This window comes from Myripristis murdjan, chromosome 5 (genome assembly GCF_902150065.1).
Source record: "Myripristis murdjan chromosome 5, fMyrMur1.1, whole genome shotgun sequence".
In the NCBI taxonomy this organism is placed as follows: domain Eukaryota; kingdom Metazoa; phylum Chordata; class Actinopteri; order Holocentriformes; family Holocentridae; genus Myripristis; species Myripristis murdjan.
Genome location: NC_043984.1, coordinates 2,935,797 through 2,950,653, shown reverse-complemented (window position 1 = coordinate 2,950,653; position 14,857 = coordinate 2,935,797). Strand labels below are relative to the sequence as shown.

General features: G+C 40.7%; 1 protein-coding gene across 1 annotated transcript in view; it reads left to right on the top strand.

Moving 5' to 3' along the window:
* LOC115359353 (metabotropic glutamate receptor 4-like) overlaps positions 1-14,857 on the top strand; it is a 138,089-nt gene that overhangs the window by 84,270 nt on the left and 38,962 nt on the right. Inside the window, exons 3-5 of the mRNA XM_030051772.1 lie at positions 9,726-9,861; positions 10,046-10,200; positions 11,165-11,305. Of these exons, the coding sequence (XP_029907632.1) occupies positions 9,726-9,861; positions 10,046-10,200; positions 11,165-11,305 (432 nt within the window). The remainder of the gene's footprint in view (positions 1-9,725; positions 9,862-10,045; positions 10,201-11,164; positions 11,306-14,857) is intronic.

Genomic DNA, 14,857 nt, shown 5'->3' with positions numbered 1-14,857 from the left:
GTAGTACTGAGTTTATTTGACTTAATGACTACTTGGAAAAATTGTTTTCCTACTTATTTTAAGAGGTATCTCACTGCTCTAAAGCCTAAATATGTTTTCTTATTCCAAGAAATCTTACCAAGTGAACTTATCTTACTGCACTGGCAGGCAATTTCACTTAGCCTGTATCTTCTCAAATCAAGTATTTATTCCTTATATTTAGATAGTTAATTTTTGCAGTGCATTTTTGCACTCATCTGACAAGTTAAACCTTACAAGATGAGTAAGAGTTGACAGCTGTAATAATGGCGAGTATATAATGTACAGTGGAATATCAAAGCCTCTTAGCTTGGCCATGACAAAGTGCTTGCTCCATAAATGAGAAGTTTTACTGAGCAGCCACTCATTTCTCCAGATAGCTGCTGTCCACCAGTCATATCTCTCTTCAAAAGTGATAAAACCTCAAAGTTTCTGTCCCTCAGTGCTAACAATTATTACAGCCAACAGAAAACACGGGCAGGCATAATAGTCTGTTCATCAGTGTTGATGGCAACAGCTGCTCTCAAGGACAAAACACACAAACAGTTGATCCATTTTGAAGATAGGGATAACAACCTGAAATATAGAAAATGCTACAGAGAGATCTACTATCTACTGACTGAGTGGGGCTCACTGCCACAGATTTTAAGGGATGGCAAACCCAGGTAAAAGCCTGGATTGTCTTATTTAGCATTATTCTTGTGCACTACCTTCATCATCCACCAAGATTTGAGAGTCCCTAAAAGCCTTTACTCTTACATTTGTTAAGCCTGGTGGAGGAAAACAGGAGCGGTTGAAGAGTCAATCAAACGGGGCAGGGAGGAATAAAAACTGACGCTGTATTCTGATTGGATCACTCCACTCTTATGTGTGAATGCAGCTTTTAATCCCCAGCAAAACTCAGGAGACTCACGGGCAATCAACCAACGGGCCTCTCTGCATAGAAATAACCTCACATCAATTGTTCCTCATTGTTTTCCTTATGGACCAACAGGTAGAATGTGTCCACCTTGCACTGAGCCTAAAAAGAGAAGGATTGGCTCAGATCTGGTATTTCACCCACATGAATGAGCCAATAAGCTTCAGTGTGATGCAGTATGGACCAGCTCCCTGCACATCCATAAAAATCATTTATTAAGACCTGAAATGACTGTAGTTCATATTATACACCGAGCTATTGAAATGACAGCCGTGCCCTACCTCCAAGATATCCTGTGCGCAGAAGCCTTAACGGTAGCACGGGGCATAATTTGTTCAATTTGCATTCTGAGTTAAGTACACTTTAAGTACAATTCAGAGTCTACACACCTCAGTGGGATCCAGCTGCGTTCTAGAAATGCAAGCAGACGTTTTGGAAGTGACTGCATTTAAAGAGCCGTGCAGCTCACAATATCTGTGGGTGCATGTATCACGCCCTATTTGAAGGACAAGTTCACTATTTTGGAACCTATAGGCCCTATTTACAGATTTCTAAGCTTCATCGCCATACGCAGAGACACTCATTTCACTGGTCGCTTCAGTATTGATCCTAATATCGATGGGTATGAATGTGATTCAGTGACTGCAGTGCTCTAGAGTACAGATGGTCCATGTATAGTAACGACTGGTGGGCAATGAGGCTGAATTTACCTTGCAAATGCAATATGTATGCAAGGCCCTGGTCGCGGGACTTGGCTGAACAGAACATAATCGAGTCCAACACAATACATAGTGACTATGAAACTAGGTCAACAGTAAAAATATAGTCAAGATAAGACTCATTGTGATAAGCAATGTTTTTTTTGCTCAATATCTCTTTTACATCCTACATTGCACTTATTATCCCACTCGTAGCGATGTAATTCCATATCCCACACATCACCGACTTCAAAGCATTGAAGTAAAATGCTTATTTCAAGTTTAGCATGACATATTTATCGGTAAGGGTATAATATTTAATGGAGCTACTTGAGTTCTCATTTGATTAAACACATCCTTCAAAGCTGAAGGTCTGAGATCAACAAACTTGGCACCCACCGAAAACATAAATATGAAAAAACATTGGAAAACGGATCAAAGTATTAAGCATTTCTGGGCTTTTTGTCAACAACATTCAAATCTGAAGCATACAAAGCCTAAAAAGGGAGTTTAAATTGTGAGTTCCGCATGTTATTTATTTGAGTGGCTGCGCAAACTAAACACACAAAAGGACATGTGTGGTGAACAAATAACATGAGAAATATGTACAATTAGGAAACCCGGTGGAGCAGGGAAACAACAAATTGTGTTTTCAGGGATAATGCTGTTGTATTTCTTTGACTTAATTGAACATGGACTGAGCAAGCCTTGTTGATAGGTCTTGTGGTGGAAAAACGTGTTGAGACACATTTTTTTTTAGAATAATTCTCCAGCACATGAGATGCACATAGACTGATAAAGGTGTTTTTGGCAAGAACACAGAACAATTTGCGAGCAGATATTATTTCAACTCTCCTCATATATCCACACAACATTCTAACACTAAGCAAACTAGAAGCAAACTCAGAGGATGTGTCTTTGTATTGTAAGTGCAGTAGGAAGGTAAAACCATCACTGTGTCCTTCCCGCATGTCTTTTGAACGTTTTGGCAGTTCAGGATGTTTTTGACTTTTGCACGGTTCAGCCTTCATTTCTAAAAGCAAAGAGCAGCTGTTAAAAACATCAGAATGACCACTGGCTCACATATATGGGATTTCAATCAAAAACTCCACCAGATTGTCCAGACATCCTCATTAATCCAAAGTTAACAGTTCATAATTGATGAGATACAGTCATCTTCATTCTACAGGAGACCATCTAAGACTTCCTTTTTTTTTTCCAGGGAAAGACTGAACTAACTGGCAAGGACTTATCGACATGCCGTATTTATATTAGAGTATGCAGCAGGAACACTATAGTTTGCACTGGAATTAATGGCAGTCATGTTTTTTTATTTTATTTTATTTTATTTTATTTGACTGTTCTGCAAGGTTTAGGCATCCCGTGCTCACTGCTGCTTTTACAACTCTGACTTCTGCAAGGAAATGATGTTTGACCTCAGTGTTTAAAATGAGAGCCACACCATGAGAACTGGCCTAAGGATAATGTGAAGTAAAGAGGGACTGAAGAAAATGAACCAAAAGTTGAACACCAGCACTCCCTTAAATGAGATACAAACATTATTCCAAATGTATTCAGAGTAGTAAAACAAGGGACACAACCACCATATACATGTACAGGCAAACATGAGTGTCTGCGTGCATGTGGACTCACTCTCCTGAAAGGTGATGAAATGAGCAAAGTGTCTTAAGATACAAATATACTCTAGGTGCCAAAAGTCAAAGACATCCGTTTTCACACTGTACCAAGTTAGAAACAGCTGACGCTGAAATCTGAAAGTGGAAAGTAAAGGTGTGGAAGTTGTGGTTATTCATCGATAGGCCGGCATACACTCTTGTCTTCAGCTCTGTCTGGGTTCAGTGCCAAACTCATGCCAAGAAGCTTGCTACTGTGAGTGGACTTCTCCTTTTTTACTAGGTGTTTCTTTTTTTAACCACAAACAAAACTTTGCCCTAACTTCAACCAAAGGTTTTAGTTGCTCACACCCAACCCTAATGCTGGCCAAACTGTTTCTACTTGCCTACACTTAAAGGACAGTTTAGTTATTTAGTTAGTTAGGTGTCCATCAGTAAATACAACAGTTTTGCTGATTGTGTTAGTACAGAGAAACTTGCTGCTAAAAAATGAGGCTCTAGTTGAAGTATACAGGGCAATTGAGCCATCCAAGGAAATAATTCTGAAAAACACCCAGAAATGAGAAAATGAAAAGAAAAAAAAAAAAAAAGGATTAAAGGCAGATTGTGACAGCATTGTTGTCATTGCTGTGACAGCATTGTTGTCACAATCTGCATGGAATTAAGGTGAGATACACGTGATTTTGCACATGCAGCTTAAAATGGTGGCACACTGAAGATTGAGCTACATGCAGCCCTCTACCAGTTTAAGTAGTAGTGCGTTAATGTTGAATTACTGGTTAATCGTGACAGTGACAGTGCAAAGTGTATTTATACTATATATATTTATATATTTTGAAGGGATGTAGCCAAACTTGGGCATCTGTTTCACAAGAATTAGCACATTAAGTGTAAAAAAGCACCACCTGATGGATTTTTAAAGGAAAGAAAGAGATGACATAAAAAGAAAAGCAAAAGAAAAGGTAGCCTTCATTACACCATGACCAGTGATGGGCCATAACTCGTCATCACACACTCCTAACAGAGCAGGCGGAAGGCGTTGATGTCATGGTAACTGAAGCCTAATGCATATTTCTAATATCTCTTCTTTGTTTGGTGTTGGCCCAAAATTATCTTAAATGTTAAATGTTACTGCACTCTTTGTAAGAAGCTATTCTGTAATCTAATTTAACAGATCACAAAAAACACTAAAGTGCTCTGGACATTTTTTTTTTTTTTTGTGGTGGACCCAACCTTAGTCTGTCTGCTATCATAGAGGTTCCTATGGAGGAATATCCTAACATGCACCAGTGTTTCACTTGCAGGTTCGAGGTGGAGAAATTTACACGCAAAACAAGACATCACAAATGACGGCAACTTTAGTAAATCCAGCGGAATGTCTAATCAGCCATGCTCATCGTATCCTCTCCTCTTATTTGTGTGATCCTACCTTAAATGTATAAAAGAGAGAGACACACATTGCAGTGGCATGGCACATTCGCCTAAGATAATAGGCAAACTGTGTTTCCAGGCTGCTGCGCTTGAAATGACACGCAAAAGGCTTAGTAAATCTAGCCCTCAGTCTTCACTCAATTAAGCTTGCTGCTATATTTTGTGTCTCCCTCTGCCTTTCTATGGAGAAATGAGGACTCTTTTGATTTTGCTGTCCGACCTTATTTTGGCTACAAGAAGCAGAGTACAGCAACTTGGAAGTACAACAGATGGAGCACCAAGCAAGGAGGGAGAGGCAGAGGGAGACTCAACATGTAGCAGCAAGCACTAATGAACTAAAGTCTGAGGGGCGAATTCACAAAGAATGGACTGCGGCCGCTGATAGCACCATGAATTGTGCAAAAGCCATGCAGTCCTTTGACGAATTCACCCCGGAGTGTTTTTAATCCAAAAGAAAGGCATTTGCCGGTATGATGATTGGCTTGATTTCAGTATGTCTCAATTGCCCTGTATAATTCAGCTGTCAGTGCAATTAGCAAAACTGTTTTATTTACTGTTAGACATCAACGGTAGAGAGGTCAGAACTGCAGGCTAACTTCAGAAACACCAAAACTGTCCTGTAACCAGGGCTCCAGACTAACTTTTTCACAGGTAGCACTGGTGCCACCTAGCTTTTCATTTAGTAGCACCAAGAGAAATCAGGTAGCACCATATTTTTCTTTGTATAGCGTGTTATTAATGCATGACCTTATCATGTTGATGAAATTTAAAGATTAAAAATAACCCAAACTTGTCTGCAAAATATTTTAATTTGAAGTTTATGTTTCTCTGCAGCAGCAGTACAAAATAGATCATCAACATTTGTTTATATGAACATCTTCTTCATATAAACAAAACATAAAAATGAAAGTAGGGATGTCCCGATCACGTTTTTTTGCCCCCCGAGTCCGAGTCATTTGATTTTGAGTATCTGCCGATACCGAGTCCCGACTTCTATAAAACCAGGAAATGATATGTTATTAATGATTGAACAAAAATGACAAGAGGATGCATCAGTAATTATTTCACCTGAGGGTTGACAGAGTACTTTTTACTGTAACAATATGTTGAATTATTATTTGTTTTAACAATGTAAATTGCTTATCAAACAGACCTAACAATTCAGCTACCAATGAATGAGCAGTAGTATGCATGTGATAACACAGATTGAAAAATAAGCCGAAGTGATACCTCTTCTCTGAATAGACAAGCTAAGCCAGTGTGCTGCTGTTAGCCAGTGAAAATAGAGTGGAGTGGCAACTCTTTGCTTTGTTACACAATCTATGTCAGTGCACTGGAAAGTTTCATTGCCTTTTCGACTCGGAATCCAAAATTCGCTTGTCGCTTCCCTATTTTCAGACCCTCCAGCATCAACAGCCTCCTCTGACACATTCTTTTTCTTAAAATAATCAATGACAGACCGCTTCATCTTCTTTGTTTAGTTTTTTTTTTTTTTTAGCGGGATCCTCGGTGATCATTCAGTGAGCGCGCTGAGTGTACGCGCGTGTGTACGTCTGTGCACGTCACGCATTAAGACAGACAGGCAGGCAGGCAGACTCGCACGCTGGAGCCCTGCCTGTAACTGTTAGCTTTTCACTTGACAAACAGGTCAAAACGGCACGTCCAACTGTCACAACATGATTTCATTTGTGCTACTGTCACAAATTCTTATTTGTAGCGATGGAAAGTAATGTTCACATAATTTGCGTCCACAGCTGCATATTGTGTATTTCAGAGTTTGTGCGCATTTCACGACATTTCATGAAACTGTGTTGGTTTCGCATACTGCATGAATGTGTGCACCACTCTGTTAAAGGCTCCTCACTGCCGGCAGAAGGCAGAGGCAGGGCAAGCTGTGCAGCCATTGTGGCAAAGAGAGACTGCATCATTGTATCCGGCTAGACGCTTGAACACTGGCGATTATTCACGATTAGTTTCCATTAGTTTTCGTTTAACACATCATTAGGGAAACTCCAGGATAATCTTCTACCATAGTGTGTGAAAAATTGCCAAGTGATGGTGTGGTTTGCATGCTACTCACTTACCCAAGGCCCACCCATCTGCAGTAAACTGACCTATAATGGAGCCTGGACTGAGTCGGCTTGACAAGTGGGTCATCACACATAAATGGATGAAGTTATGAAATGTTCCCACAATCGCGGCCGAGACACAAGTCTTCAAGTCCTCATATGCTGTTTCAGTGCATCTCAGATAGTACAGCTTGACACTAAACCTGGCGGGGATTTAATTCCTGCAGTGGTCACCCATGCTCAAAATGTATGCATTGTGAATGCTGCAAGGTACTTAGTGTGCAGACTGCTAACAAAAAAAAAAGCTTAAAAGCATTAAACCGTGTGAATCACAGAGCAGCTGTGCAGTCTCCCTCGTGGTGTGAGACCAGAGCTAATTATATGGCTCTGGAAATTTATCATGCGCCATCTTCAGAAGGTGCGAATGCAAAGGAGTTTCATCGGCCTGTGTGTGCTTATCTGTGCAGCACCAACTACACAATTGTCACAAACCTAACACTTCGGCATTGCTCACATAAAAGATACTGATAGCCGACTGTCTAGCAACAACAAACGCAACACATGATTTAGTTTGTCGCCTTACTGTGCTAAAATAGAGCTTGAGAGGGAAGAGCTGCTCAATATTACATGTACACTTACTGATACTAAAAAAGTACAGATTTGACTCAGTTGGGAGAATAGTTTGGAGATGTAGGCAATGTTGTAGGTTGTCTGTTCTGCAGAACCAATTATAAAGACATGACGATGATGTGTCATTTTCTTGTTTCTGCCTGCTTCGTCCATCTTGTTTCATCAGGGCTTCTCATTGGCCACTGCGGCTCACCATTCTCAAAATGTGTCTTCACATATCTCACAATAGAAATGTGCTGTGGATTTTGTGCTGACATACTCAGACTGTCTCCAGATGCCTGAGAGAGACTGGGTCAGACTGCCTGTCTGACCTGCTCAAACTTAACGAGCTTTGGTGACAGCCATGTGAAATGTGTCGTTCCGACATGGAGATTCTGTCTCAGATCTCAAAAACTTGTATGGGACATGATCTAAATCTGTCCTAAAGTTGTGCAGCGTGTGCCTGGCTTCCCTCGCACCAGCCAGCAGACTTTCTCAGTGACCAGGACCCGGCGTAGAAAACCACAGGGTGACACTCTCTGCCGAAAATATAATTCTCTGTTTCATTTGCACAGGGCGATATTCTACCTCGCCAGCTCATGAATAAAAAAAGACATCTCACACTCATCTGTCTATTTACAGTAGCATTTAGTTACACATTAACATTTCAGCTACATTGCATCAGGTTGTTTAGTGTGTAGTTGGTGCGTAAATATATGGGATGGCAGGTGGAGAGGAGTGTGCGACCTTAATTAATTTCCCCCTAATTGTTCAGTGATTTCAACTTGTCTGCCTCTGGCTGGGTGTAACTTCTCATTGCTTTTTTGAAAGTAGCTTGTCAGTCTTTACCATTGTTCTTTCATATGCCACAGCTGGTAACTGATAATAATTTACAAGAGGCTGAGATTGGACGGACAATCTTGATTACTTTGGTAATCAAAGAGCGTTTGAAATAGTCTGGCCACCCTGCCTTTAAATTGGACTCCATCTGCAGTAGGAACGCACGTCTACGCGGCATCTACTGAATACAGTAACTACAGTTTCTTGATTTGGCAGTGTTTCCCCACTGGCCTGCAACCTCGCACCACTGCAGGAAACAGGCGCACAAAGAGCAGACAAACAAGCATGCTGCCCTGAGATATTCTCCTGTCTCACCTCAGGAGCCCTGTGTGACGGGCAGCCCAGCCTTTGCTCGAATGTGAAAAACAACAAAACCTCCCATGTGCTTTTTTAACTGCTTCCCCAACTAACAACTAACAACCTCTTCACCTTCATCTATCCATCCATCAGTTTTTTAATAACATACAGGCCAAGTGAGACCGGCATAATTGTGAACCCAATGGGTTGGAAGAACCCTTTAACTCTAACAGACTCTGTTTCTCTGTTTTAGCAGAAAATTATCCCTCTACTGGTCAATCACTTTGCAGGGAAATCGTGTCCACACACTCATTTTCACTCTCCTAAGCATTCCCTTGGTAAACCAATGTGGTGGCTACAATGCCCTCAATTTCATTATCCTGGACATGACTGACTGACTTCATTATTATTTTTTTCTTTATCTAATTACATTTTAATCAATTAAATTCACACAATTAGAACTGTGCTGTGCCATTTTACAGAAAGGATTAGGAAGAAAATAATGAATTTCTTTACAGAACAGAACACCCAGTTGCCACTGGTGCTCATAGAGTGCAACAGAGCTCTTGAATGACCCGGATCTGTTTTATTAGGATATCAGACACAACAAATGTCAGTTAATTGGCAAGGACATAACATCCATCTACATTTGAACTGACTGACTGATGTCTGCTGTGAGTTCCTGTTGATTCTCACTCTTTGCAAACTTCCATCTCACCCGCAGACACACATTTGCTTTGCTAATGTATTCCTCCCCGAGGTTCAAGTGCCTTGATGAAAACTGTCCCTGATGGAGGGGTTAATCCTCAGAATGAGCACGACTTAAATCATATTCCAGATGTCCAATTCCTTCACAGGGCCCTGTTGAGCAATTCCATGGAAATCTGAACAGGGAACGCTCTGCAGTCCCACAGATTAGTCACACATCATGTACACGAGCATGGAATGAATCTCTCTCTAGAAATGCCATGGTTACACAATCTTAAGAGATTTCCCGCGCACTCAACCTGGGACGACTGTTATGTTCTCTAATGACATGAACTGCCTCTGTGGTAAAGGGCAATATTAAGCCTAATTAACATAACTACCATATTTGTAAGTGAAACTCACAACCATGGTAATGTTTGCATTTCTGTGAGCCCACTCCCGTGCCAGCTATCTTCAAACAAATGCACGATGTGTAACTGTACATTCTCTGTCTGATTCGTAGGGGGTGTGTGCATCTCACAGTCGGTCAAGATTCCCCGGGAGCCCAAGCAGGGAGAGTTTGACAAGGTCATCCGGAGACTCAGAGAAAACCCAAATGCAAGAGTTGTCATACTTTTTGCCAATGAAGATGATATCAGGTAAGCTTGATGATCCCCCTTTGAAGATGAGAATTACGATTGCACTGGGCAGCATGGAAACACCTGGGAACTCAGCCATTCCAAAGCAACTCAGCCTGAGTGTTGCACTGTAATAAATTACAAAGCAGGGCTCATAGTGACGCTGACCTTATCCGTGGTAACATCTGTTTCCTCACCTTTGTAGGCGGCTACTGCATGCAGCTAAAAAGGCCAACCAGACAGGTCATTTCATCTGGGTGGGCTCCGACAGCTGGGGCTCAAAGATCTCCCCGGTTCTGCACCAGGAGGAGATGGCAGAGGGGGCAGTCACCATCTTGCCAAAGCGCCAGTCTATCAAAGGTACATAGAGGGGCACACTGCATTCATCATGTCTTCAGGGATTGGTTTCCTGCCTGGGTCTGATAAAACAACTGGATATTTCAATGTGTTAATCCGCTGGGGTCTTTTCATGCCATATCTGTTTTCAGAAAAGCAAAACATTTTTTTTTTATCATGCTTTGTCATAATCAGTTTATCAGCTAATGCCAACAAACAAAATGCACTTATTTTCAAACAATGTAGCAAAAAGTTAAAGTCCCTCTCCAGTCATGTATTAAGCCCCCCAAAATAATCTCTGATCATCATTATTATATATTTCAAAGTTTTTTTTTTTCCAAAAACAAGCATCCCTTAGTGCCTTAAATGTAACTCTAAACCTTACTCTCATTAAACATGTGCAGATCTATGAATATGCAAAAAGTAACGTCCGTGACAGTTATGAATACTGTGCCGGATTTGATAATCTAACCATGAAAAAAAAAGTTGTTTTTTCAGCAAATGTCTTAGTTACACTAATATTGTTCATGCAAAGCAGCCATTTTTTCTTAAAAACACAAAACATGACAAGCAGTCCAGTCCCAGCACTGCGGCCGGCTGGGCTGCTGCTACTCAGATACAAAGCAGCGCCCGGTCACGTTGATGGCTGAGTGGCCGTTGGACTCGTGACGTACCAAACCCAGCTGGCCTGGGGACCGTCTGACCCTCAGATGTTTGGAGAGCGCACACACACACCTCCACCTTCAGCAGTGACGTGTGAAAACACGTTTCTAGTGACAAACTCTGCACAGATACAAGTCAGTTTAGTCAAGGCCACACATTCTAGGGGACAGGAACGGAAGAAAAACACATTATTGAGTGGAGGGGGACTTTAATGTGGATAGATATCATATTCAGTGTTGAACAAATTCTCACTCACATACTGTACCAGCTGCTCGCACTGACACTGCCTGTGCGTCAGTGACAATGAACCCATTGATCTGTCTAGGGTTTGATCGTTACTTCATCAGCCGTACGCTGGAAAACAACAGGAGGAATATCTGGTTTGCTGAGTTCTGGGAGAACAACTTCAACTGCAAACTCAGCCGTCATGCTTTGAAGAAAGGGTCCGGACTCAAAAAGTGCACAAGTAAGATATTCTCCTCTTGGGGAAAAGCTATTTAATGTTCTTTTTCTTTCTTTTTTTTTTTTTTTTTACCACTCTTTACTAAGTTGAAAACACTCTTTTGATGTCTTGAAGGAGGTGATGCATTTGGCTCCTGGTGAAAGAGTTTTGACAACACTGCCCACCCATTAAAGCTGGAACAGCTATACATTCAATATTCAAAATCGCCGTTCATCTCACAGCTCATTGCAGTGCTGCACTATATTTTGTGCTGAGTCTGGAGTGTGTTACACCTACATGGCCATAACAAGTGAATGGCTTAGCAGGGCTGCATGCTTAAAGTCTTCAGGCTCTGTGCCATACGTTACCCAGCCGTGGACAGCACAATCTGTTGTAGAAAAACACTGCACATTTTAATAAGATTTAAACCCCAATTAAGCAGTCCAGCACGTATCAGATGAGGGTCAAAATTCTCATCGCAGCTTTTCCTTGAGGCTGTCTGGTAGCAGTCTTGCTTATCCAGATAATTTTGTGCTTAATTGGTTTCAAGGAATGCACAAGAAATTCTTTGGTGTTTACCATGCTCACAGATGTCAATATAGAGATCATTTCATCTTGATAACATGAATGATCACAAACTTTGGATCATTTTTTCAGTTCTTTACGTGATGTTTTCAAGTTCATGCATCAGCACCCATTATGTCCAAAAACGTAATCATCCAGCGGACACATGTCCCTTTTGGAATAATGCTCATTAAAATATGAATATGAATACATTTGTGCATAATTATTCTTATACACAAATATTCATACACTAAGCTGCTACTGTCAGGGAAGTCACGAATCTTAAACACCATCTGTTTTTGAGCACCGACTGCTTCCTACCTGTCAGAACAGGACCTCGATAACACAAACTTAAATAATTAAGGATAATCTCTACTCATTCGCTCTTGTAATTACAGCAAACATATTGTCTATGATGTACGTTCTAACTCTCCTTATAATAACAAGACTCAGCAGGATTGGAAAACAGTGGCAATGTGAATTCTTTACTAATCAGAGTGATCTACAGAACGGCCAATTTGCTATTCCACATATTGCCCAGAGCCCAGTTGAGACTGTGGTAAGTTACATGGCTCTTAGTCAGGTTAGACACTCACACTGAAATTGTTCTTGAGTAGAGTTGGTCAAATTGTTGTGCGCACTGTTGTACGCACGTCTTCTCTTGTGCATGGGTTTACTCAAAGCTTGGTTTCTTTGCCTTTCCCATTGGTATGATAGAAATTCAGACCATCTGATTTTCTCCTTTTCACATTCCTGTTGAGAAAGACATGAAAAAATGAGTGACGGGTCACAGTTGATGGCAAAGATGAGGTCTGGAAAATAACATAAAGGAAGGTTGACTGTGAGTCTCGCATGTCAGTGTCTGGCCACTGGTGTTTCTGCTCATTGCCATCAAGAAGACAGGGCTAGGCAGCAGAAGACAGAGGCCTCAGATATTCCCACAATGTCCTCGGGCATCCTGTTAGGCTGAAGAAGTACTTGATACCAAGATGGAAAGAATGGATATCTGGAATAACAGAAAGGACTCCGGCTGTACGATCTGGCCTCATGTCTTTGTTTAGGCCTATGTTCAAATTTTTACAAGAAAAATCCAGCCTACATCACATGAACACTGTTCAAAAATATGGCACTTGGTGATTTCACTGACATCACACCTATTTTCAACACAGCTGCAATGCTGTTTGGCAAAAATAAAACAGCACACCAGTTTGCAACAAACATACGGGGAGAAATCCAGCATAGAAGAGAGAGAGCTCACTTCTTTTCCCCATTAAAATCCATTGTAGCTATACTACATTGTAGTTGTACTATAGCTTATTACATGTGCATAATTTATATATATGACCAAACATTTTTTAATGCCACTTGAAGACACATTTTAAATATTGCTTTCACAAAGCAGCATGCGAGACACGCAAGTCAGTACTTCTCTTTTGTCATAAAATACATTCTTTCCCTACAGGGCAGCCACTTGCAGCTTCTGTAATATACTGAGGTGGTATCTCATTTGTAATTAGCAGCATGTTATAGTTGCTTCACAAAACTTGATGATTAGATGGGAGTATAATTGTCAGCAGCAACATATCAATTTACAGGCAACAAATTTAGCATTTCTCTGGAACATTAACCTGAAATTTGTCACTGCCTTCACATTAAGGACACAGTAATTTGCCAGAAGTAAAGCAAAGGGAACAGCGATTATATTACATTATGTTATATTATTCATACACTTTCTTTCCCCACTTCTTCCTTTTCACGGTCACCGGGAGCCAAAGCCTATTTTATATTAAAGGCTTATAAAAGCAGACCTGAAAGCAACCCATAGTGGGATTTGAAATATACATAGGATGCTTCAAAATGTAGACATCCTATACTGTAGGCTGTTTTATAGAGTGATGGGTTGAAAATTAGGTACAATTAGTTATATAAATGAACACTACAGAATTCACAGAAAGATATTAAACTGAAACTAAAGGAAAAAAAAAACTCTCTGGGTAATTATAAACTGATTATGGCATCTACAGATTCCAAAACCCCAAAACTATCTAAATTCTGAAGCAATCAAGCAAATGATTATCTATGTTGATCATGGCCATGTAAGACATCAAAAATTCAGTCTAATTTGATAAAAATAAATAAATTATCCACCTGCCTTGACTTTGCACTCTCATGTAAAACCCTTGGAGCAAAGACTGAATTAATGACTCTTAAAATAGTTGACATATCCAAAGCATAGGTGACAGTGAATCACCCTGACCTACAATCATGAAAACACAGTAGGCTTCTGCATAATGCAGCCAGTGGCCATTCAGTTTTATGCTTGCCTTGCTCTTAGTAGGAATTTTTTTACTGAGGTTCTATAAAGGTCTGATGCTGCAGTGTTATTGTTAAACTTTATTATCAGCTCAGCTTGCAGGGGAGGTTGCCACACAGCATCTGTTTCAGGGCAAAGTGTGATATTCCAGGTGGCTCTGCACTGGTGAGGCGCCTTGCCCTGTCTTTGAGGCTGCTGTGCCAGTGCCTCATGGTGTATGGCTTCAGAATAATCAACGTCCTGAGAGGGTTGGGATGCTCAGTGTGATCAAAGGGTGAGGACTCTGTGAGTGACTGCGAGAAAAGAGAGAGGTTTGTCTTTTATCTGGGAATGAGGGAGATGTAAAACTGATATTGATTAATGTGGAGAGGGTAAGTAAGGTAGGAGTATGGCTTCATCCCATAGGGCTGTATCTCTCCTGCTAATTAATAATGTGGGGGAACAGCAATGCAGACAAAGCAGTCATGTCCTTTTTATTTGTTTGGGGATGAGATCAGTTGCGGTATGGAAGCACAAGTCCAAAATAATGTACCCAATCACCAAAGTATGCCATCCAAAGAACTGTTTGATGTGTCAGGATGGGTTTGTTGTTCAAAATTAACAACATTGTTCTGGCATTAAGGGAGAAAGTTTAATAGATATGCCATGAACACATAGCTTAGGTCTGGAAGATATATCTATATTATATTGCTATATAA